The sequence below is a fragment of the Labrus mixtus genome, chromosome 4 (genome assembly GCF_963584025.1).
Source record: "Labrus mixtus chromosome 4, fLabMix1.1, whole genome shotgun sequence".
NCBI classification, from domain to species: Eukaryota; Metazoa; Chordata; class Actinopteri; order Labriformes; family Labridae; genus Labrus; species Labrus mixtus.
This window is the reverse complement of record NC_083615.1, coordinates 20,247,969-20,273,129: the sequence shown is the minus strand read 5'-3', so window position 1 is coordinate 20,273,129 and position 25,161 is coordinate 20,247,969. Positions and strand designations below refer to the sequence as shown.

General features: G+C 36.3%; 1 protein-coding gene across 2 annotated transcripts; it reads right to left on the bottom strand.

Moving 5' to 3' along the window:
• Positions 1-1,062: 1,062 nt before the first annotated feature.
• On the bottom strand, positions 1,063-23,442 carry ca5a (carbonic anhydrase Va). 2 transcript variants are annotated; one of them, XM_061036257.1, is made up of 7 exons: positions 22,833-23,442; positions 16,072-16,269; positions 11,696-11,814; positions 8,277-8,372; positions 8,082-8,144; positions 6,230-6,388; positions 1,063-4,289 (listed from the first exon to the last, which is right to left on the bottom strand). In XM_061036257.1, the coding sequence occupies exons 1-7, from the start codon at positions 22,972-22,974 to the stop codon at positions 4,119-4,121; spliced, it is 948 nt and encodes a 315-aa protein (XP_060892240.1). In that variant the 5' UTR covers positions 22,975-23,442; the 3' UTR covers positions 1,063-4,118. The 2 variants fall into 2 exon arrangements, with proteins under 2 accessions (XP_060892240.1, XP_060892241.1); XM_061036258.1 differs by lacking the exon at positions 22,833-23,442 and adding an exon at positions 16,402-16,591.
• Between the last annotated feature and the right edge of the window lie 1,719 nt (positions 23,443-25,161).

Genomic DNA, 25,161 nt, shown 5'->3' with positions numbered 1-25,161 from the left:
GCTTACAGTTAGGGCTGGCGCAGGCTTGGACCAGCCCCTAAGTGTGCTGCTATAGGCATAGACTGCTGGGAGACCTGGCACACATAGCTCCTGTATCCCTCTCTCTCTTTCTCCATATTGTTTGACAGGTTACTGACTGTAAATCTTCATGGCCAATGGACATTAATAACATTTTTTCTTCCTGGGAGTCCTGCTGTCTGGGACCTGCCTGACTCCAAATGCTACATCTATCAATATCAGTTGTACTTTTATTATCAGTGTAATAATTCTAATGTTAATCTTAGAGCTGCTATGACATTATCAGTAGTCCCCGTCAACAGCAAAATTGTAATGTATAATGTTAGACATATTTAACTGTTATGTATGTTTAGTCTATGTATGATGTACGTTAGGTCCTTTTTTATTACTTTACTGTTCGTGCTAAATGTCCACCTACTTTTACCATTACTATTGGCACTGTAGCCATCAGTCTGCTGACGGTGTTGCTGTTTGTCACCATCTTGTTTTTCAGCTTTTCCCTCTATTCCACTTTCAAAGCCCAACACAGTCGCAGCAAAAGCTTTTTTCAACATACTCTGGTTCTGCTTGAGGATTTTGCCAGTAAACAGGAAGTTTAACCTTGCCACTGTTACTTTATAACAAAGAGTAGCATCTGCTCTTTTATTGGTGCCATGCAAATACAATTTTATTATTGATTCAATGAAAGATTGAGGCTTAAGTTTTTATTCCTCTATTTAAGAATGACTTACCATTTTTAAATATTTGAGGCGCCGGCTGGTCTAGCGGTTAGTAAGCACGCGCCATGTGCAAACGCTGTTGTCCTCTAAGCGGGCTTAGACAATGAACACCTGTGGGTCCTTTCCTGCTTCCATTCCCCACTCTCTATCCTCGATTTCTGACTCTATCCACAGTCCTTTCTGAATAAAGGCATTAAAAGTCCAAACATAAATCTAAAATGAAAAATGTATTGAAAACCGTGAGAATTTGAATGTATTACAATGAACACTTCCAACTACAGATCTATTCCTGTCAAGAGGTCACCAGTTTGCACAGAAATAATCATCCTTTTCACATAACACATTATTTTATTGTAAAAAGAATCGTCAATAAAAATGTCATTGTCTTTAAAATCATCTTTACACTTCCATCATGGGATGCTTTTGGGTTCTTTTCAACATTCCCCCCCCAAGGAGCAGGCATCTCTGGGAGAAAAAATGCTTCCCAGCAACATATCTTTGCCTAAAAGGATCCAGGTGGAGCAGAGCATACTGAGAGGGGAGAGGGCCCACTGAAGTCCCGCAGGGCAGGAATGTCTACTACCCATTGGAAAAATAAATAGCTAAAATATAGACTGCATAGTTGAAAAACACCTGCTTAAACATCACACCAACTACAGAGTTCAAGATGTGCAGAGTGTAAAGCATTATGGAGAAATAACAGCCTGATGACAGCATTTTGTAACACATTCATTTGTACAAAGCCCGACAGTACAAGAAATGAGAAAATAAAAAAAGGGGCACTTTATACTCCTCAAAGACATAATAGCAATACAGAAAAAAATCACATATTTTTTTTATTTCTGATGCAATATGAAAGATATCAGCATTGAAGGCCAATCGTGGTGCATATAAAAAATACAGCTGTTATATGAAGACAGTAATGGGTCCCTTGTTCCCATGTTTATGTAATGAACATAATGCATAATGAATCACTTGTAAAGAAAGAAAAAAGGCAACCATGTAAAATTTCCTATAAGTGTTATCAATGCTCCTCATCAAATTCCATTTAGAGTAAACTTAATTAAAATAAATAAATGTTATCTGCCATCTAAATCCTTGGGCCCCGTAGGCATTTTTCCAGATTCACTTTCTTTGATGCTTTTTGTTTATTTATTAAACATTTAATTGTTCTTTCCTGCCCCAAAGTGAAAGATTTAAAATAAGACATGGCCTAAATACTCTGCAAATCATTACTTCTTGCATTGGTGAGACCCTTTAATGCCCCCTAAATATCCATTTTTTCTACCTCTTCCTCTATCTCCAATTCCTCTTATTAATAGTAGTGCATTGTTAGATTCAGCTAATGCACCACAATTGTTGGACATCCACAAAAACAGGCAGACTAAAAGACTTATTTTGATAATGTAAGGTTACATAAGCTTGCCCTTGCAAAATCCTTGTCTGGACTGTGTCTGCGGTGTTGTTGGACAGAGGAATGTGCAATTTATCTTAGTGATTAGCCATTCAAGCTCAGGATAAGGTACAGCATGTCATGTAGGATATGATGATTTGTCTTGAAAATGGAAGGTGAAGAGTTTAAGTGTGCTAGATTCACTTTTTTCAGAAGGACAAGAGAATGAAATTATGTACAAGAGATAATATTACACTGTGGAAGCTGATAGAGTAGAGGCTAGCCCGGAGGTGACGCGTGGCTTTAACATTAATTCTCTCTTGTGCCAATATAAACATATGCTCTATACACTGTTAGTGAAGAGGTGATACACAAGGCTTTTATATCAGCTGGTCCCACGATGTCACCTGTATATTTAGTACCCTAAGGAAATCTCCTCAACAGTGTTTTATGGGTCTACTAAAGTCATTTGAAAGTAGCATACTTTTATTTTGAAATAAAATAAAATTTTTGAGTTCAGTTCAGAATTCTCATTACAAAACAATGTAACTTTAAAATCCATTCAGTTTAATATCTCCAAAGCCTTCTGCTGTAATCTACTAACATGTGTCTAGCTGAGTGTCAGTTCACTGCCAGCCCTGTGTCTGTACCTTTAGTATGCCTTTGATAATGACTGTAACAAATGGATTTTTGATCTTGTTAGATCATTAGAGTTGAGTCTGGGTGAAGCAGCTCAAGAATACAGTGTGACTTCTCTAACCTGTTAGCATTCATCCTGAAATAAATATTTACACATTTCTGCAACTAACACCAGTTAGCTCAGGTTTGCTTTGTGATTTTGTCATTATTTGGGTAAACTCTGCTTTTTTACCAACTGTTATTGCAGTAGCAGTACAAATTAGGAACAATGAGCTAATAAAAGCTCAACACATAATTAATCATTCATGTTCATAAATCAGTAGAAATGCATACTTTTCCCACAGCAACCACACCATATTGGTTATTTGTTTTCACCATTAAAACCAAAAAACAAATAATTCAGTAACCCCAAAATGTACCGGTAAGTATATAACAACAAAAACATCGGTCAATAAGGATATGCCTCTATGTAAAAACAGTTAACTGTTATATATAATGTAACCACCCCCCACCCAAAAAATACAAATCTACCACCCAAAGATCCTCTGAGGAAATCCTTTAGGTTTTTTTGCTTTAAAGGTAGATGTCTATGTAATTGGCATAAGGCCACTTGATGAAAAACATGTTTGATTTGGCTAAACCGGGGGACAAAGCAGCAGGGTTTTCCCTCTTTGCTGACCTTGTCTCACACATGCACAAATGTAATTTCTGATGAAACAAAATCTCTTTCTGCTTAAACATCAAAGTAACACTGGTTGTGAATGTTTTCTGTGGAACAAAGGCACTTCTGGAAAAATCAAGAGCTATGAATTTGAATTGAATAAACATTTGAAGTTATACAGTTAAGCATAGGTGTGCTTGTGTTGACGTTTTTGCTACATTTATTTGTATGTACTGTATTGCTTTGTAATAGACTTTAACCAACCAAATCTAACCTTCAGCATTAGCTCAGCACCAGTTAGACTATCCTGAAAACCAGCCATACTTATCGACCTGATATTACTAACTTCAAACCCAAGACATTGATTTTAAAATAATAGAAATCCTCACATTTCTACTAACTTTAAATGTCATGTTTAAAAAAAGAGCACTGGCTTGTCAGGCTCCAGAGCTGCCATTAAGCATGTTTGCTCCTTTCCAAGTCTTTATCTTAAACATATAATCCCCTCCCCCTTAAAATCACAACACGTTTCTCTTTGCACTGTTTGGTATTTGGGTGACACATAAATTAGAATTCTGAGTTTATATTTGAATATTTGAGCACAGATTAAAAGGTAGTGTTGGTATGGTCACTGCAGGGTCATTGTGTGTTACTTTGTGAGAAGTTGTGTGTAATGGATCCAGCAGTTTTAGTGGCTGTGCTTGTCCCCCACAGCTGATGGCGCCTCTTGTAGGAAGGGGGAGAAGGAAGAGCGGACGGTGCGACCACAGAGAGGCTGTTGCACACGGAAGTTGTTTACCATACTCTTTTGTATTTCCTCCTCGGCTGAGGTAAAAAGAAGGCTCCGAAAGACCGCCAGCTAAAGAGGACAAAAAAGATAATTTCATCCTCTTAGTATGTTGTCATGCAATTTAAAATCAGTGCAACTCTCATCATCTATACTCTATACAAAAACAAACTAACAGAAAACAATGACGAGAAGGCTCTGTTTAAATCTAAAAGGCAACATGAGAGTTCTTTTATTAATCCATTAATTATCTACACCGTTCTTCCATTAAAATTCAACAAGAAACGTTCAAGAAATGTTCCTCAAGCGAAGGTCCAGAACATCACAAAGTCATAACTTTGAATGATTCAGTGCAATATATTTTCTGTCCAATAGTTCAATCAACATGTATGTATGTGGCAGTTTACAACAGACTGTCAAATCAAATCAAAAAGTGAAATTGGTCTTTCAACAATGTTTAGTATGAACTGGGTTCTCTGATTAAAAAAAATGATTACAACGACAAAGAAATACTAACAATACTAATAATAATCATTTCTTTTTCCACATTAAAGGGGTGATGTTAGCTTCATATAACCTATCACAATAATGAGGGAGTCTTCGTCATAGCAGCAGATCGTCATAGTGAATACACTTTGAGCAAACTAGCCTATTAACTATGAGGACATAGTTAATAGGACATAGTAATACAAAGATGACTATGGCCTAAAATCACACAGCTGTAGAGACAAATGCAATGAGGAAAACTCAGAAAAAAAAAAAAAAATCGCTGAGTGTGAATGTGCAAATTTAGACTTATATCACTTTTCCCATCGTTGGTTCGTTTTAGATCTGACTATAATAACTCCTTAAATAATTGATTTTGTTTGTGTCTAAAGCTGTATGAATACTTTAAATGTTATATTTCAGCTGCAGCCCTGACAGTAACAAACAGAGCAGCATGGGTGGCAATAGAATTCAAAGCAATAAGTGCGCATAACTTGAAGTCTTAACACACTACTCTTGTGCTTTGTGTAACCTGTTTGTAAAGTATTTGTGTCTCTCTCCCTCCTCCCCTCAAACGACAAGCTCACAGAGCTCCACGATAAAGACATATGACTGGTCAGTAGGCCCAGTTTCATATGGTTGGATCTCTTGTCCCAAACATAACCTGCTTCGGAGTAGGTTAGGGGTTAGGGGTGCAATATATTTATTTGTATAGTAATTTTTACCCATAGCTTTTCTTTTTTATATCTATTTATATCTACACCTTATTTTTCTATGTAAACACTTTCTGCTGTGTTTTTATCCTGCACTACAACGAGCCAAATGCAACGAAATGTCGTTCTTATCTGCACCGTAAAGTACAAGTTTGAATGACAATAAAGAAAATCTAAGTCTAAGTCTTACATAAGGATGGTGATCTTAGTGCTGCGTTCAGCCCAACAACTAAAGATACAATCCCGAAATGCACGCTACTGGTTTCTTTTGTCTGACTGACACAACACCTGCGTCAGAAGCAGCCTGTGTATAGACACGGACATACACACACATACACACACACACACACACATTCGCTCAGTGAACTGTGTGCATATGTAACATGTTTATCATTGTCAAAGCTTATAAAAGAAAAAAAAAAAACTTGTTTTTGTAGATTACAGCAAAACATTACTATTTGGTGTTTGTCATGACTTGCTTCCTTGACTGTGAGGTAACAAACACTGTTATTGAAATGATGAAGCTTTTTTTGGTTCCAAGTATTAAGATTGTTAAATAATATATTATAAATATCCTTTTTGGGGGAGGGCTGGTCTGAAAAACAATACAACCCGTGAAAAGAATATGTGATCCGATCTGAACCCCAAGTCATTAAACTGCTTTTCACTCTATTAATGGTATTCATAAAGATTGATTATAGCAGCTTTTAGTTAACTCAGACCAATCAAAAACACTTTAATTAATATTTAAACTATGTATGAAAATAAAATAAACATTTGACAATACCTATATAGTTAAACATACAAACATACCTGGTCATGGCTGACTTCTATGTGCTGCTTCATAACTATCCAGGTCACAGACTCTGTCAGAGGGGGTGTTGTCAGCGAGCCATGGTACGTCCAATAGTCATTAGTGTTGGTGGGTAACAGACAGGCAGGGTCAAATCTGGTGAACTCCACTACACTGTCCTGCAGAGGGAGACAGGTACAAATAAACACATGGATATTTGGGCTGCTCGTTGAATTATTATTGAAGTTACAGGAAACTGGTATGTACTGTATAAACACAAGGCAAAATTTAACAGAATTCACATTAAGTGTCTTATATGTAATATAATTGAAAATTGTATTCAAACCATAAAAAGCTAAAATATTAACTTATTATATAATTGACTTATTAGTTATAAAAGCCCCACCCGAAGCCACACAGCTCATACACATGTTGGTTACCTCTCGCAATCACTTACATTTTCTTTGTGGTCTAAACAAAATATTCCAGTTCATTTTTGGTCTTGGCCATAGTCATGTAAGGTTTTTGGACAGATGTGAACCTTTTGGACATTGAACAGTGGGGAGGAGCAAAACATTCACAAACATTCAATCATTGATAAATATTGTGTTTGCGCTGTGGTGTGGTATGCAGACGTGTGTGTAAAGAGAATAGTGGACTCAGTACACAATCTTGTGGAGCTCCAGTATTGAGCGTTAGGGCAGAGGAGTAAAGGGATCCCACGCTGACAGTCTGTGTTATTACCTGCACAATATTTGCATAGAAAAAGTTTCCAAAAGGCCCCAACTACACAAGCACAGCCAGATGGTTAAGTTCAAGCTGAGGTGATGTCTATAATGCAGCTATCTGCATCCACCTGATGCTCAAATGGATGAGTTTACTTCCTGGTAAGTTGTCATTAAACAAAAAAAATAGCCATAGAGACTAAAACCTATTTTTGAACCAGGCTTTTATTTTGTCTAATCCTTCTTTAAAGTTGAGATTTTTAATATTGGGCCTGCTTTTCATCTTTGAAATATACAGTAAATAAGACTCTTAGCTTTTGATATGTTGTATATTAAGGTCATTTACATCTGGCCATTCAGTGGGATCATCAAGGAGAAGTAGACATTGAGACAGATAGTCAACACTGAGTTTGTCAATGCATCTTTTCCTTCCCCATACACACCGGATGAAAAATAATATGTTGTCAGCCTAGAGCTTAAGTTTAAAAAAAAAGCTACAAGCATATTTTTAAAATCTTAGCCTCTGGTTGCATGTTAGTGCAGATTTTTCCGCTCTAGTGGGTGAGAACTCTGGATTATTTCTAAGGCTCATCATTCCTAAACTGGGTTCCTGTGAATTATTGTGAAAAGCATCACCAGAAACCAAATAAATATAGATAGGGCTTTCCACAAACAGATTGGGAAGTAAGTCAGTGGGGAAAAGTAGCTAAGTTGAGGGGGCCAGAGGCATGGCCCCTTACCTTAGAAAGCCCAAATATGGTAGCTTCTAACTTTCTAGCACAATTTAATGCTACTTTTCTGATGATATAAATACATTGATATTTATTACTAGATATTTCAGTAAGTTGGAAATATAAAAAAGTAGCCAGATGTGTGACTGGATGGCTGTTACACCGACAGCCTGCACCTATGGATAGCCCTGTAGATAAAAAAACAAAAAAACAACCAGCAGATAATCTAGTCCTGTAGTTCACCTACTGAACCACTTGAGGGTGTCAGGCTGCCCTCTTGTTATTGCTTTACTTATCAATGCCAGATTTAAATTGGACTTCATTAGGGTTAAAACATGTGTTCCATACACTGACAGAGGTCACCCCTTTCAGTTTAAAAAAGCAAAAATGTGGTGTGTGTACTTATAAATACTAACCTTGTGTCTGATAGCTGGGAGAGCGTCAACAAGTTTCTGAAGCCCTTCATGTCTCTTTCCAACCTACACAAGGAAAATACATGAGATTGCAATCCTAATCTTACTCCCTTGTAAATATACCAAGTAAGATATGCTGCATTATCTGCACGTGTATCATGTGAGTGAGTATGTGCTCATGTGTTTGTGGTATCCTACCTTAAGAAAAACTCCTATTACAGCCAGACCATTTTCCTCCATCACTGCCTCCTCAAACAAACTGTACTTGTCGGAGTTCCAGTGGACCAAGTGAAGCTGAGAACAAAGCATACACACATCATGAGTCTGTTGGTAACACAAAAAAATAAGTAGCATTACATGTTTTAACCATAAACAACAAAGTCAACTCTGCAAACAGGCCAGCACAATGCATGATGGGCTGACACTGTGGACTGCAGAGTGTTTACCTGATCAGACCAGTTAGATATTTATAAATAAAAATCTAAATGTTCTAAAATCGTTCTTCTTTCATCCGTATAAGATCGCTATCCTCAAATGATAAACTAATGGACAACCCAGACGCTCTAGTCTCTTTGCGTACCTGTTGCGAGCAGGGTTCCCGTACATGCTACGATTCTAAAAGTCATGTAGCAGATGTGTTACATATGAGAAAGAAAGAGAAAAATCAAATGCATGCTTGAATTACATATATTTAAGTGTGACATCTCATGGAGACAGATTCAAGGATTCTCTTATTCACTTGTTTTAAATGACTTTAAGCCCATCTGTTGGTGTGAACAGGACTATGCTGTTTTTGATATCTTTACTGAAATTGGATCACGAATGAAAACATTTGGAACGCGTGTTTAAGGGTTTTTAACAACTTCATAAACATATAGCTGATTGAGTAAGTCAACAGGGATGATTCATAACCGGAACAGAAAGAGAAGGACAAGCTGATGTATGCATGAAGAGAGCAGAGCAGAGTAGTAGGAGTAGGTGTGTGTGTGTGTGTGTGTGTGTGTGTGTGTGTGTGTGTGTGTGTGTGTGTGTGTGTGTGTGTGTGTGTGTGTGTGTGTGTGTGTGTGTGTGTGTGTGAGATTAAAATCATTTTTGTCTTGTGTTTATTATGTATACAATGTCCTGTCCGAAAAAGAATGAGGAATACAGATAGAAAAGAGAGTCACTGCAAAGTATGCAATTGTTGTAAATAAAGAAAACTTGCCCACAATAACCAAAAATACATAAAAAGGGAGGGAGAATTCAGTGCATGTGTAAAATAAGAAAAAAATACATTAAATATATAGCTGCTAAGCGTGAATAAGTGAAGTAATTTTTGAGGAAAAAGCCTGGCTAAACCATCTGCAGAGGACTTTCTGTAAATAATGTGAGCAAAGACTTGGGAGGAGAAAGGTTGAACTAGTTTCCATTTCTTAAAAAAAAACAGAGGGAAAGCCTTCATTAATCCTGCCAGCACAACACAACAGGGCCGACTTATCAGCATAAGCTGCAAAATACAAGGACGTACAACTGACATGTTCAAAATTGTCTTTTAACTTTAGACAGTTGCTTTAGCACCTTCCTTAGGACTGGTCACTCACCATGCCAGGTAAGGACTTTTGGCATAAGACTGCAGCTGTGGGCAAAGTTTGACTCGTTGTAATGCAGTGAAAGACAGATATAAAACAAGGAAGAGGAAGGGAGAAAGAAAACAGAAGAAAGAAAGAAAATCATAAATGGGAAGATTGTAAAATTCCACAGAGACAGTCACCTGAGCTTCTACTCCGCCAAATATATTGTTATGATCAAGTATAGGCAAAAAGAAATGGTATAGGAAATAAGAGAAATATCTAGGGTACGTTCCAAAAGAAACAAGGGCTTGGCAGTAAATAAACACAATAAACAGGGAAAACCGGTTGTTACACAGGTGTGCTGAAGTCAGAGGAACATCATAAGCATTAATCTTCTTTTATCCAATATGAGCCTGTAAAACATTAAATCCCACCCAGGAAAAATGCCTCTGTTTTAATAGGCTGTAATGATATAAAGAGAAATGGAGAAGCAGTGCTACGTCAAAGAATCTGGCAGCAAGACAGTGATACAAATAGTAGAATAAACACATTGCATGATAAAGACTGTATTCCACCAAAATTGATGTAAATGAGTGATAGTCTCTGTGTTTTTCCAGAAAATTCAACAATTCAATTATTCTTTCGATTATTTTTTTTAAGTGTTCCTCCTCTGGAATATAATTAATTGAAATCAAAATTTAAATGATAACTAAATCTGGTAAAACTACTCCTTAGTTTGTTTGGTCAGGCTTTAATTCACAAAGATTTTCGCACAGGGACATTTCAGCAGTCATCTTCACCTCTTTGCAACCAAAATGGCAGGTGATCACAATAAAGGTGAAATACTGAACAAGTCAGTTTTCGATCTTTGTCTCTCTGTCAAAATTGTGCCTGTGTCAAGTGCCTACAAGCTCAAGTCTAATTTAAAGGGAAGATAGAGCCAGTCCAAAGTTAAGGAAACACTTAACAAAAATTGATCACCAATATATTTGACACAACTAAATGTAGGAACACAGTGTCTAAGGGTAAACAATGTCCAATTGTCCAAGCAGTGCTAGCACCTCTAGCCTTCCTTTGAATTGACCCCTGGGGATAAATCAAGTTTTTATTTTTATTTTATTGAACTGAATTCAGTCCTCCTTAAAAGTTAACATCCACATGTCCGTGCTAAATGAGATTACTCAACTGTGGTCGAGTGGTTATATGTCTGTTTAACCAGACACAGCCTTCATACAAACTCCCATTTTCTAGAATACTGACAAACTGCACTTCTCCTACGATATGTTACCTGTTCCCAGTGCTTGTTTACATTTGGGGAGTAGCAGGGAGAGCATGCCCATTAAACTGAGCTACAGACCAGGTGGCTAGTTTGTGTGGCTGTCTGAGTGTGTGTGGATGGACCGACTGTTTCTTAACACACCATGTTTCTGGCACGCAGAAACGTAATGTGAAATCAGACTATGACACAGATATTCCGCTGTTGTGGAATAAATATGTATTTCAAATTTCAAATTTCAAATTCAAAAACGACGCAACGATGGAAATTTGGAGAGGTAACTCCGATATTGGTCTGGCCAATTTTTTGATCTAGTTTTGCAACAATGTATGCACAGCCACAGCAGGTCCTATCTGTGAGTTTATTTTTTACAATATGCAGAAAGATGTTTTGTTTGCCTTGTTGTTCAGCCTTAACTTCAATATATGGCACAACATAAAAAAATGTAATTACTTTTTGTTTCATTTGTATTGGTAAATCTTTACACTATATAGAGATTAAAAATGTTATAAATGCTTTATCTGTATCAATGAAAACCACTGCAACCCCACCCCCACACACACAAACAATTTGTGAAAGGGTGTATTATATTTTTACAATGGAAAATGGCTGAAAGACACCTCTTCCCTTTGTCCTTTTTATTCAGTTAGTTTTACAGCAAATATGATTTTCTGTTGTCGACTACATATTCAACATATCCTTCATCCGTGTCTCTGCAAGTTCAAGGTTCATGTTTTATATGTAATTGAGTTAGTGAATGCATGTCATGATGTTATGTCATAAAAAAATACCTCTGCAGGAAATAGCCTCCTGTCCAATGTGTGCTCTGACCCCCAGGCATTGCTTTCACCCCAGTGGAAGTGGAACTGGCACAGCCTGAATTTGTCTTGCAGGGGGCCCCCTTTCAGTGCTGCACCGGAGAGTACAAGGACATGTTATTGGCTCATAAAGATTACACAAGCTTTTTATAAGTAGGACATTTTTTTCTACAAAAGGAATAAGATCATCATTTTCCCTACCAATCATTTTCTGAAATTTTAATAATAATGTGCTGATCTATCTATTCGATCTGAACCAGTGGACAACAGCCGTCACTCTGTGTGTCACTGTGAAAGAAGATGAGTTACATAGAGCTACACCAGGCTTCACCATCAAATAACCAGTCTCTCTGAGACACAAAATACATCTTCCATTTCTGTTGAAATCTATGATCCAAAAACACATTTATGCTCTTCTGTTTCTGAGTTAGGTCAACAACTGTGCAGATGTTCAGTTTAGACTGACTACAAGTAAACATCTGATAAATGGAAGAATATTCACAAAGTTAAAGTTAATGACAGGTAATTCATTATTCTTTCAGGAGGCAGCAAATCACTTCCTCTCTCATTTCATTTGTTCACCAATATGTTTTAGCTACAAAAGAGATAAAAGACCATGATAATGTGAATCTCAGTCTTGAAGAATGTTTAAAAGAATTATTGAAAAAAATGGTGTTTACTTTACATAAACAAAAATGGTGTTTACTTTACATAAACAAAAATGGTGTTTACTTTACATAAACAAAAATGGTGTTTACTTTATATAAACAAAAATGGTGTTTACTTTATATAAACAAAAATGGTGTTTACTTTATATAAACAAAAATGGTGTTTACTTTATATAAACAAAAATAGTGTTTACTTGACATAAACAAAAATAGTGTTTACTTGACATAAAGAAAAATTGTGTTTACTTTGCATAAACAAAAATGGTGTTTACTTTGCATAAAGACAAATGGTGTTTACTTTACATAAACAAAAATGGTGTTTACTTTATATAAACAAAAATAGTGTTTACTTTACATAAAGACAAATGGTGTTTACTTTATATAAACAAAAATAGTGTTTACTTGACATAAAGAAAAATTGTGTTTACTTTGCATAAACAAAAATGGTGTTTACTTTACATAAAGAAAAATAGTGTTTACTTGACATAAAGAAAAATTGTGTTTACTTTGCATAAACAAAAATGGTGTTTACTTTGCATAAAGAAAAATGGTGTTTACTTTACATAAACAAAAATGGTGTTTACTTTACATAAAGACAAATGGTGCTTACTTTACATAAACAAAAATGGTGTTTACTTTACATAAACAAAAATGGTGTTTACTTTACATAAAGAAAAATGGTGTTTACTTTACATAAACAAAAATGGTGTTTACTTTACATAAAGACAAATGGTGCTTACTTTACATAAACAAAAATGGTGTTTACTTTACATAAACAAAAATGGTGTTTACTTTGCATAAAGACAAATGGTGTTTACTTTACATAAACAAAAATGGTGTTTACTTTATATAAACAAAAATAGTGTTTACTTTACATAAAGACAAATGGTGTTTACTTTATATAAACAAAAATAGTGTTTACTTGACATAAAGAAAAATTGTGTTTACTTTGCATAAACAAAAATGGTGTTTACTTTACATAAAGAAAAATAGTGTTTACTTGACATAAAGAAAAATTGTGTTTACTTTGCATAAACAAAAATGGTCTTTACTTTGCATAAAGAAAAATGGTGTTTACTTTACATAAACAAAAATGGTGTTTACTTTACATAAAGACAAATGGTGCTTACTTTACATAAACAAAAATGGTGTTTACTTTACATAAACAAAAATGGTGTTTACTTTACATAAACAAAAATGGTGTTTACTTTACATAAACAAAAATGGTGTTTACTTTACATAAAGACAAATGGTGCTTACTTTACATAAACAAAAATGGTGTTTACTTTACATAAACAAAAATGGTGTTTACTTTATATAAACAAAAATGGTGTTTACTTTACATAAAGAAAAATGGTGTTTACTTTACATAAACAAAAATGGTGTTTACTTTATATAAACAAAAATGGTGTTTACTTTGCATAAACAAAAATGGTGTTTACTTTATATAAACAAAAATGGTGTTTACTTTGCATAAACAAAAATGGTGTTTACTTTACATAAACAAAAATGGTGTTTACTTTACATAAACAAAAATGGTGTTTACTTTGCATAAACAAAATGGTGTTTACTTTGCATAAACAAAAATGGTGTTTACTTTACATAAACAAAAATGGTGTTTACTTTACATAAACAAAAATGGTGTTTACTTTGCATAAACAAAAATGGTGTTTACTTTACATAAACAAAAATGGTGTTTACTTTACATAAACAAAAATGGTGTTTACTTTACATAAACAAAAATGGTGTTTACTTTACATAAACAAAAATGGTGTTTACTTTACATAAAGACAAATGGTGTTTACTTTGCATAAACAAAAATGGTGTTTACTTTGCATAAACAAAAATGGTGTTTACTTTACATAAAGACAAATGGTGTTTACTTTGCATAAACAAAAATGGTGTTTACTTTGCACAAACAAAAATGGTGTTTACTTTACATGAAGACAAATGGTGTTTACTTTGCATAAACAAAAATGGTGTTTACTTTACATAAAGACAAATGGTGTTTACTTTGCATAAACAAAAATGGTGTTTACTTTGCATAAACAAAAATGGTGTTTACTTTACATAAAGACAAATGGTGTTTACTTTACATAAACAAAAATGGTGTTTACTTTGCATAAACAAAAATGGTGTTTACTTTACATGAAGACAAATGGTGTTTACTTTGCATAAACAAAAATGGTGTTTACTTTACATAAACAAAAATGGTGTTTACTTTATATAAACAAAAATGGTGTTTACTTTGCATAAACAAAAATGGTGTTTACTTTACATAAACAAAAATGGTGTTTACTTTGCATAAACAAAAATGGTGTTTACTTTACATAAACAAAAATGGTGTTTACTTTACATAAACAAAAATGGTGTTTACTTTGCATAAACAAAATGGTGTTTACTTTGCATAAACAAAAATGGTGTTTACTTTACATAAACAAAAATGGTGTTTACTTTACATAAACAAAAATGGTGTTTACTTTACATAAAGAGAAATGGTGTTTACTTCGCATAAACAAAAATGGTGTTTACTTTGCATAAACAAAAATGGTGTTTACTTTACATAAAGACAAATGGTGTTTACTTTACATAAACAAAAATGGTGTTTACTTTGCATAAACAAAAATGGTGTTTACTTTACATAAACAAAAATGGTGTTTACTTTGCATAAACAAAAATGGTGTTTACTTTACATAAAGACAAATGGTGTTTACTTTACATAAACAAAAATGGTGTTTACTTTACATAAACAAAAATGGTGTTTACTTTACATAAAGACAAATGGTGTTTACTTTACATAAACAAAAATGGTGTTTACTTTACATAAAGACAAATGGTGTTTACTTTACATAAACAAAAATGGTATTTACTTTACATAAACAAAAATGGTGTTTACTTTACATAAATGAAAATTGTGTTTACTTTACATAAACAAAAATGGTGTTTACTTTGCATAAACAAAAATGGTGTTTATTTTACATAAATGAAAATTGTGTTTACTTGACGTAAATAAAGGCACTTCCATCTCAATTGGGAGCCCCTCGCCCCCCCCATACTTTATGTCCCGAAAGCAGTATCAAGCGTTGGCACCAGAAATATCTATGTACTGTAATGGTCATATAATGTGTCTCTCAACATCTCACTGTTACACATCTAATTTTTCTATGTGTAGCTCATTATACAAAGAATAGGTACATGTATGACGCCTTTAAAGTCATTGGTTGTGCAGCTTAAAAAAATAAGTAATTTTATAAACATTTTGGAAAATCAAAATAGTTTTGGGAATAACTGGTTCTTATACCGAAATGACCAATATCTTAAAGACAGACTATATTGGAGTTGCAGATGTGTAGTACTGGTCAGACATGAAAGTCACATGACAGTCACCAGATACACGTAGTTGTTCCTGCTTTCATCAGCTGCTTTAAGCGCCACATTGATTAATGGATTTTCCTAAAGAGAGCTCTTTAAGAGAGGTGAGACGGAGGGGGGGTCTGAAGGAGATAATCCTCTTAGGTAGATGCAAAACATACAGATTTAAAGAAAAACAACTTCATTGTCCTGATCTTGACTTTATAATGAAAAGGGTCTACTTTTTAGCCTTTCTAGCTTTCAAAAGTGCAATTAATGCCAAGAACAGGTGGATTTTTATTTACAAAGTATTCACAAAACAGTACATACTGGATTTGTCCGTAGTGTCGTCATACTCGACCAGAAAGGAGTAACCGTTGTTCCAGATTTGTTGGCAGGTCTGCGGGTCGTAATTGGTTAACAGAGGCTTCAGTTCAGTATCCAAGACACTCTTTCGCACAACAATGTCAATGGGAGACTGGCGATCTCCTCCTGGTACCGCAAGGGGTCCCTGCCACATGGGATGCACTGTAGAAGAGAAGAAAGCAATAGGATAGGAAGAAGAGGAATGAAATCAAAGACTGTGTGAAACAGAAGACCTTACAATGGCTGAGCATAAAGGGGTCAAGCAAAATACTTTCAAAAACTGCTGACACCTACTTTTCATGTTGTTCTCTGCTGCTTCCTGCATTTTTAGACAGTTCATTTTTGTGAAGGGAAAAAAATTGTTTATTTCATTAAGTAAATCCAAAAAACTACAAGGTTTCAGTGCTACAAAGACAAACACAATCCTTCTTTGCTGAGCTGTTTGAAAATCTGAGTGGAAGAGGATCAATTGAGCAATACTACTTCCTTCTAGTGCTCTTGCGATTTCTTAAAAGGAAATTACAAGCTGAGAGAAGTGGGCTGGCTGTACAGAAAGTGACATGCGGAATGTCCTGGCACGCCCCTAGCTCCCCTCCACAGCAGGGGAAACGGGCCAGGACCTCTGGCTGGTCAAACTGCCTGCTCGTGCCAAAGTCTGTCAACAGACATGACTTCTTTAATAACCTGAAACTGCACTCACCTTCCCTAACTCCTTTCTTCCTTTATTTTCTTTTACCCTTGAAAGCCGAAGACAAAGCAAAAGACATTTTTTGAACTCGTAAAATCTAAATAGTGCTATAATAAAGATGTTTTTTATCCCTCTCCTTACAAAGACCTAAGGAAAAAACATATAAAGTATACTTCAGAAATGGAAGAGAAGCAGCTCAGTCTATACTTTTTCCTCTCCATTCATCCAGCACAGGGCAAAAAGCTTCCACTCTGAGCCAAGCTAAACAGGTCTAACCGGAAAATGACCTTTATCTTCATCAGATATCAGTGTTCCTCATGGGGGAGTAGGTCACCTGTCTCAGTCATGCACTGACACAATGGCCCTCACTTATCAATCTGGTGTAGAAACCAGTGCAGATCTCGGTTCATAAATCATCTTACGACAGGGTCCAGGTGGGGTCTATGAAATGTGTGTATCTGGCCGATCACAGCGTACAAATGACTGAGCGCTGATAGGTGTGGTGGCTGAAAACAATCGTCATTCAAATAAGAGCCTGATAGAAGAGCCAGCCGATAATATCTGCCGATATTAGCATATCCAGTGACTATCGGTATCGTCTACTTTTATCGCAGACATGCGCCGATATTACTAGATTTATTCACCAGTCAAAAAGCATTTCCTTTGAGTTTCGTTGTATTAAATGGCGTAAGAAAAAGAACTGCAAGAAGATCTCTGCTGCAGTCAACAGCATTGGTGAGGGCAATCAAATGAGTGATATTTAACTTGTATAGTGTAGATCACAATATAATCACAATTATTTAAATTCAGGTTTAAAAAAGTGGTTAGACCTTAATTCCAACAAAAAAGCGTCTTTTAGCTCTTAAAAGAGGCAGACGGTGGCTGTTCTGATCGGTTCAGCCTCAACATCAGGCATAAGTGGCTGGGGGGGCAAAGACGAACCTACACGTGTGGATAATGGTAAATATTTAATAGCCTAGACTCACTACTATTATTTTGTGGCTCTGTCCATATTTGATGTCAACAGATAACAATCTGTAGATTCATATGATATCACATATGCTCGCTGTAAAGCTAAGCGTGACACAACAAAACACAAGGATTTTAGAGTTGACTTATTATGCTCATCCCAATTTTAAAACTCACATAGTGTTACAATGCTGGATACCCAAGAATATACTATAGTAGAGACAAAATTCATGAATCTGAATCCGGTTCCTCAGATAGATGTTTAAAGTGTGACTCTCAAAGTGACCCCCTCGGTCGTGCTTTTGGTAATGTGCCAAAATTAGGAAAACTTTGGATAATATTGAAAAATGTATCTCAAAAACCTGTAATTATAAAGGTGAGTTCTCACCAGAGATGTGTCTCTTCCAAAACTGCAGCAAAATAAGATGTACAACTGGACGGGAAATTCTATTTTCATCATTAGTTCACAAGAAGCTTATATTGCAAAATTGGAAAAATAAGGAAGAACCTATATTTCAAAAATGGGAAGCACTGATGAAATATCATTTGAGTATTGAAAGGACAGTTTCGGAGGACAGCTAAAATGAAAAACAATTAAACAGTAATGGAACACAATTTATGAAGCTCTGTAGACTGAGTGGAGCAGCAAAATAACCCAGCATCCAAATACTCTAAGGCAGTGGTTCTTAACAGGTGGGTCGGGACCCAAAAGTGGGTCGCTGAGCCGTTTTCAGTTGGTTGCGAAGGTGTGCCTGGAAGAAATATTGTGTCCAAAGTTCTGTGAAGGTTTTTTTTAAATAAGATAGTTTAGTTCGGTTTCTTCGTTCGATCACGTTTTGTACCATCTGAGGTCCAAACTGCACAATTCTTTATCAAATACAACCTGATTGATTGAAAAATATCAGAAATTTGGGTCACGACTTTTCATAAAGGAGTTGGCGGTGGGTCTCGAGGCTCAACTAGTTGAGAACCACCGCTCTAAGGAACCCCTTAATCTGCCCTGTTGTCTATGTAAGTGTATGTGTTTGCGTCTGTGTGCTAGTGTTTGTGTGTTGGTTGTAATTGTTGTGCTTGTGTACTGGGATTAAGTATATTTTTGTTTGTGGGTGAGTGATGGAGTACAACCTATGAGATAGATTTTGATGTAGATGTATGGTAGCTGTGTCTATCAATGACATTTGTTTTTTTTCCTTTTTCTCATGAAACTATGATTACTAATCATGTTGTAACATTGAATGTACTGATGTACTCAGACCCTTACTCACTCCCTCAACAAAATAAAAATAGTATTTTAAAAAAGTGTATTCTTCATAGTTTTAACAGTCAAACATACTTCAATTTAAAATGTAATAGAGAGAATCTTAGGGTTACTTTTGTTCCTGATTTAGACAGAAGTTTAGCAGAGGCTCTGTTTATCTTATCAACTGAAATGATGTAGTGTATACGTCATTACACCTCCCTAAATATTTGGTATTTGTTTAGAAAACATACAGCAGGTGTTGCTTTCTCTCTTGTGATTATTTAACCCAACTTTTCAGAGTGTAAAACAAATAGTAATTACTTAGTTAAAGCTTTTATTGGGTAATTTGCATAGTGGAGATGTGGCTTTGGTACTTGTGCAGGGTTGGCTTGAGCTGTATTGGCGGGGCCCAATTTGATACCTTTGTTATAAATATACTGATCGATGCCCTGGGCCACAACAGTTAAAACTGTTTTATGTATTAATGTCTAACAAGATCCAAACAAAGACACTATAAGCAGGCTGTTGATCATTATAAGTCAAGCGAATAAAATGTAGTTGAGTTGGGATTTTCTCATCTCAAACCATGCAATTTATTTTTCAAAACTTCAACATCATGGTGCCATTATTTCAGCAAGATTAAAACATGTTAATAGAAAGTAAATCACAAGAATCTCTATTTATTTTTAGGGTCAAAATGGTGAAGTTAGCCAGAGTGAAGCCTGTGACTAATTTACTAACTCTAAGAATCAGATGAAAACAAATAGATGCATGCTCCTCATGGGATACGACACGCCTTGGGGAACCAAAAAAAGGCAGGCGCTGCAGAGACTGAGGGGCAGAAGTTTGCATTGCGATCGATACAAACACACGATCACTCCTCAAGGAGAACTGAAAACAAACGCAGTAAAAGGATGTCTTGACTTCAAGTCATTAAACGCTGTATGCGACAGAATCATGGAAATAAAATGTCACCAAATTTCAGCCTACAGGGACAAAGATTGTCTTGTGGGGGGAAAAACCCCTGACCAACCTAGAGCTGGATATTTTCTCACAATGGCTAAGAGCATAATTTGTTTGTGGAAAGCCCTATAAGGACAGCAAAGAACACGCAATTAGACTGTCACAAAAATAAATATTTATGTGGGAAAATGCTAAGCCAAATCCAAAACATTTTGAGAAAAACCTTGGGCAGAGAGTTCCCATTGACCAACGTTATAAGATCGTTAAGATTAAATAAGAACTATTTTATTATCATTGTTCAACACTAAAGTTCTCTATACTAAATCATTTCAAATACTTTCTGTGTGAGTCTTAAGTTTGCATGAGATGGTAAACAACATGGTTGTGGGCCATGTAGTTAACATCTGGACATCAGTGCTGTCCTACTGCAATTAAATCACCCCATGATAACCTCACCTTGATCTCACAGCTATAGGTTATTGTTATTTCAACCTCATATTCACATTGATTATATAACATTGAAAAGTGAAATAACATGATGTAACACATGGCTAAAAACCTATGAGGGTACTTACTACAGTCACTGACAGGATGCTGCGTAACAAATAGGTCGCGGTCACATACATCTAAAATTAGAATAAATTCATAATGACCCGTCACATTTACTCCATGACCACCAAGTAGGTAAAAGACGCCATGAAACCCACATGACAGATTTCAACAGGCCTCCGCACATTCCAGCCAAACTGCTGCGCTAAAACACGCATGCCCCCGCACACTCAAGGGCGTAGCAAGGCCAATGAAACATCATTGACGTCAGAAGAACATCCAAAATCGTGAACAAAAACTGTGCCAACAGGTTTAGTCTATTTGAAAAATCGCTTCAACGCTAAAGTCCAGTTCGTTTGACCAGTGTGACCGCTCCGTATCGTGCTCAGGCACGGTACACTTCCTTGACTTTGGCACACTTCAGAGAGGTGTGCTTCAGTACGGTACACTTCATGCACGAGCACAAGCACGCGGGTACACAACGCTGACAGCCTTCATCATGGAGAAATCCAGAGTTTCATGTCTGTATCTGACTAACATGACTCAATATAAGACATAAAGTAGCTGTCATGCTCTCTGTGTCATGCCGGTCAGCGTGGGAATGGCACAGCCTTGTACTGTTTGAAAAAACAAATTACAACCCAGGTGAGATTTGAGTAGAGCGTAGGAGCAAAGAGCTGCATCAGATAGAATGGTTATAAGCGACTGTAGCTTGCAAATCAGGCGTGGATCCTGTAACCGAGTTTGATTAAATTTGCTTTATTGCAATTGAGGCACAAAACCTTTCCTTGGCTGGGTCAGGGCTTCTAGCTGTTGGGTTGGTTGACCGTTTTTTCACAATATCCAGCTTCTCTTGAAACATCCTTCTCGAAAAAAAAAAAGGATTTGCCAGAAAATCCACAACTAAACCATTTCTTCTTCTTGTGTGTTAAAAAAAACTGAGCTAGCTAAAAAAAAATAAAACTACTAAAAGTCTAAACGTTACCAAAAAACTTCACAATAACTTCACTTGGACTTCTCTTACTTTCAATGATGTGCAGCTATAGCTAGTTTTACAAAAGTTAGCCTGCAGCTCACTGACCAATCAAGACGCACTAAATTCTGATGTGCTCAACAAGGCAAGCTAGAAGGCTCTGACATGTCAAATAATACCCAATATGTCAAACTCAAAATTGAATTGGCCACAGAATATAACAATCAATAATATTTTCCTCATTTACTTAAACTACAGGGATTAAATTGAAATTCTGAAGGCAGATGTTTACGTGGAGACAACACATGGACACAATCTGATTGGCTAGAAGCTGTAATTAAAACAAGCAGCACTGGAAGAAGCTCAACTGAGACACAGTAGCTATGAAACTAAGATAAACTAATGGGAACAATTCTGATAATCAACAATACAAACAAGCATATAGTATTAATACAAAAAAATGGATGAAATTTAAGTTTGTGATTCTGCCACTAGTGAAGTGCCTTGCTGGCCCGGACAGCCCAACTATGGAACAACTGAATCTAAGGTTTAAGGGTGTGGGGAGTACATTTTTGGGACTAGTCAGACCTGCTTGGTTACCTCAAGTATTCAAAAGTGCACATTAAAACTGAGGTAAAAGAATTGTAAGAGGTGTAGGATGGTAATAAAAACATACTCTTTTTGTAACAATTTCAACGGTTACAGTTTTCATCTTACTACCGAACGTTTTATATATTGAATTGTAACAACTTTTGCACTTTCTGTCAAATCATCTACCTAGTCAGATACATGTGGATATGAAAATACATTAAAGATATGGCCTAGGCTAGCCTATTCAATGAGGATGTGATGGGGACAGTAAAAGGCACAAAATGATCAAATGGATGGTAAAATGTTGTGATAACAAAATATGAATATGTAGTTTGGTGCTTCTGTGGGTGAAGGGGCTTCAAAAGCCCCCAGTTGCAGTATTGAACAGGAATCACTGTTATTAACTTGAAAACGTAGACTTGACTCAACAGTCAACTGTGTTGGATCCAAATCCAGTAAAGAGGAAATCCAGTCCTTAGTTTTCTACTGGTCTCGATGCACGTTTTTTATTCAGATGAAAACAAAAGTGAAGGGTCTCAAATGTTTGACATAAATATGACCCACAATGAAATGACTTCATAGCATAACCCCCTCCAAAGACACGGAGAGTCACCCTGCCTATGACGGCCGATGTATCTTACATTAATGCATTAATACCTTTGGAGGATTTCTGATCATGTTTCGCTTTTTCAACATGTAAGAAAACGATGAACATAGACAAGTGCCAAAATGCTTTTTCACCATTTACTTACTCTGAGAAAGCACATATTTACTGGAGCAGGCCGTGAGGTTACATCTCCTGTCAGGCGTAATCCGGAGACTCTTTGTTTTTCTGATCAGGTGTCGATGAAGCTGGGCAGCCAGCGGTCTTATTACGGATGACAAAGCCACCATATTGATCCAGATAACGTCACCAGCTTGTCCACAACAGGCGTAGATCCAAATCACTTTACCGTCGTTTGGTTTAATGTCTTCCGTCGTGTTTTGCCGTGTAGCCTGGTACAAAAGTAAGCCGTCAATACTGAATCTGTACAAACATAAACTGGCTGTCTTTCTGTGTCACTACCTTTCTATTGGTCGGGATGAGGCGGGGAAGAGGAAGTCTTGACTTCAGCCGGAGATCGGCTACATTCAGTATGTGAACACAAAACCCTCAAAAGGCGTTTCTCCTAAAATTGTTCAATCCGGTTTTACACTCTCCTAGTCGACCGAAACTCAGACAAATGAGCTTGTATGGTTGTCAGTAAACCACCATGCATTCATGTGGTGTCGGAGACAGCGGAAAAAAGAGTTTCCGAGTTGGAAAAAGCACAAAAATGCACAAAATTACCTGCTGAAGACGGAACAACAACTTTGAAACTCGGGAAGAGGTGCCCGACTTGACGTCATATTCGTCATCACAATCGGGGCAAAACATGTTTTGTTAACGATAAGATATTTTGTATTAATTCACGTATTGCACATCAACTTTTTGTTAAAATGTAACTTTGAACAGTGAACATGTTCGTGGTATCCACGCTGTTTCTGCTCTTGTTACAACATGACCACTTTGAGGACTGAAAACACATGGGCACACTGAAGTCTGAAGAACGACTTCCCAATTCGGGGACCACACAGCCCATCCGAGGAGCACCTGAACGCAGCATATCTTACAGGATGAGGAGGGGGTCCACAGTTAGGACCAATCGTTGATCTCCAATGAGGGGCGTTCATGATGACGGTACAGGAACGACCAGCCACTGCCTACTGGTAGTCTAAAAACACGGCTCATGCGAGTGATGCTCACGAAAGTCCTAATAATGAAATATGAGGGCAGTCTGGGTTGTAGGCAGCCATCAGGTTACAGATTTGGAGTTCTTTCAAACCATCACTCATGCCCACATTATAATGTTAAATATAAGCCCCTTTCGCATCTCCAATTAAATAAGTTGAATGTCATTGCCTCTAAGTAAGGACAGAAGACATTTAAACTTTTAAACTTTAGCCTGAGTTGCATATATCATATATCAAACTGTATTGTGGGCTCATGTTTTTTTGTATGGGTGGGATATGTATGTATATATGTGTTGTGTTGTGTGTTTGTATGTATGCTGGCTGCTGGAACACCTACATTTCCCTGCTGGGATGAATAAAGTATATCTTATCTTATCTTATCTTACCTCAGTCCTTAATGCACAAAAACATCTGACACATCTCTTGTATTCAATGTCTTGGACATGACTGCTAAGTACAGAATTGTATTCGTCAAGAGATTTGTGTGCCTTGAGTTTTTCTTTAGTAGACACTGGGTTTCTCCACAAGGCGTAACAAAGATGTCTATCCACTTTAACTATTAATATCAGCTTTACATCTAATATCTAATAATTAAGTGAATAGAGCTGCTCATTTTGAACCTCTATAATTAACATACTGAGTTGTTTCTACTTATACTACATATTTTGTACCATTATTACTAACACTGTAGATATAAATCTATTTCATTCAGTGTTGTTGTTGTTGCTGCTGCTCTGTTGTTTGTCCCTATCCTTCTTCCTGCATCTCCCTCTATCCCTCTTTACAAGCCCAGCACAGTTTAAGCAGATGGCACTTAATCATCAGCCTGGTTTTGGCCCAAGATTTCTGCCTTATAAAAGGAAGTTTATTCTTGCCACTGTAATTTGCGAAATGTTAGATGTTAGTGCTGTGATCATGATTAATTAATGTTGGGTCTTTGTTGATAATATAACAATGAATAAGGTCTTTTACCTGCTCTTTGTAATTGTCTTGAGATCATTCAGAACTCCCCAACTAGTGTGTTCATCGATGGCACAGATATTTTTGCTAAAAAGTTAACAAAACGAGTCATGCTTTTCATGAACTAGAATGTGAGTGTAGTTAACTCAGGAGACAGTGAACAAACAATTTAAAGGGACACAGAAGGAAGAGATATTGTTGTGTCCAGTTTAATACCAGCTGATGCTAATGCTTTTTTGTGTCTTTAATCTTGTATAAATCTTCTGCCAGTGATGGAGGTGGTAAGTTATTTTTTATTACAATGAATTTGGTTCTAAGAACAGACTAACTGGAGGTATGGAAGGCTCC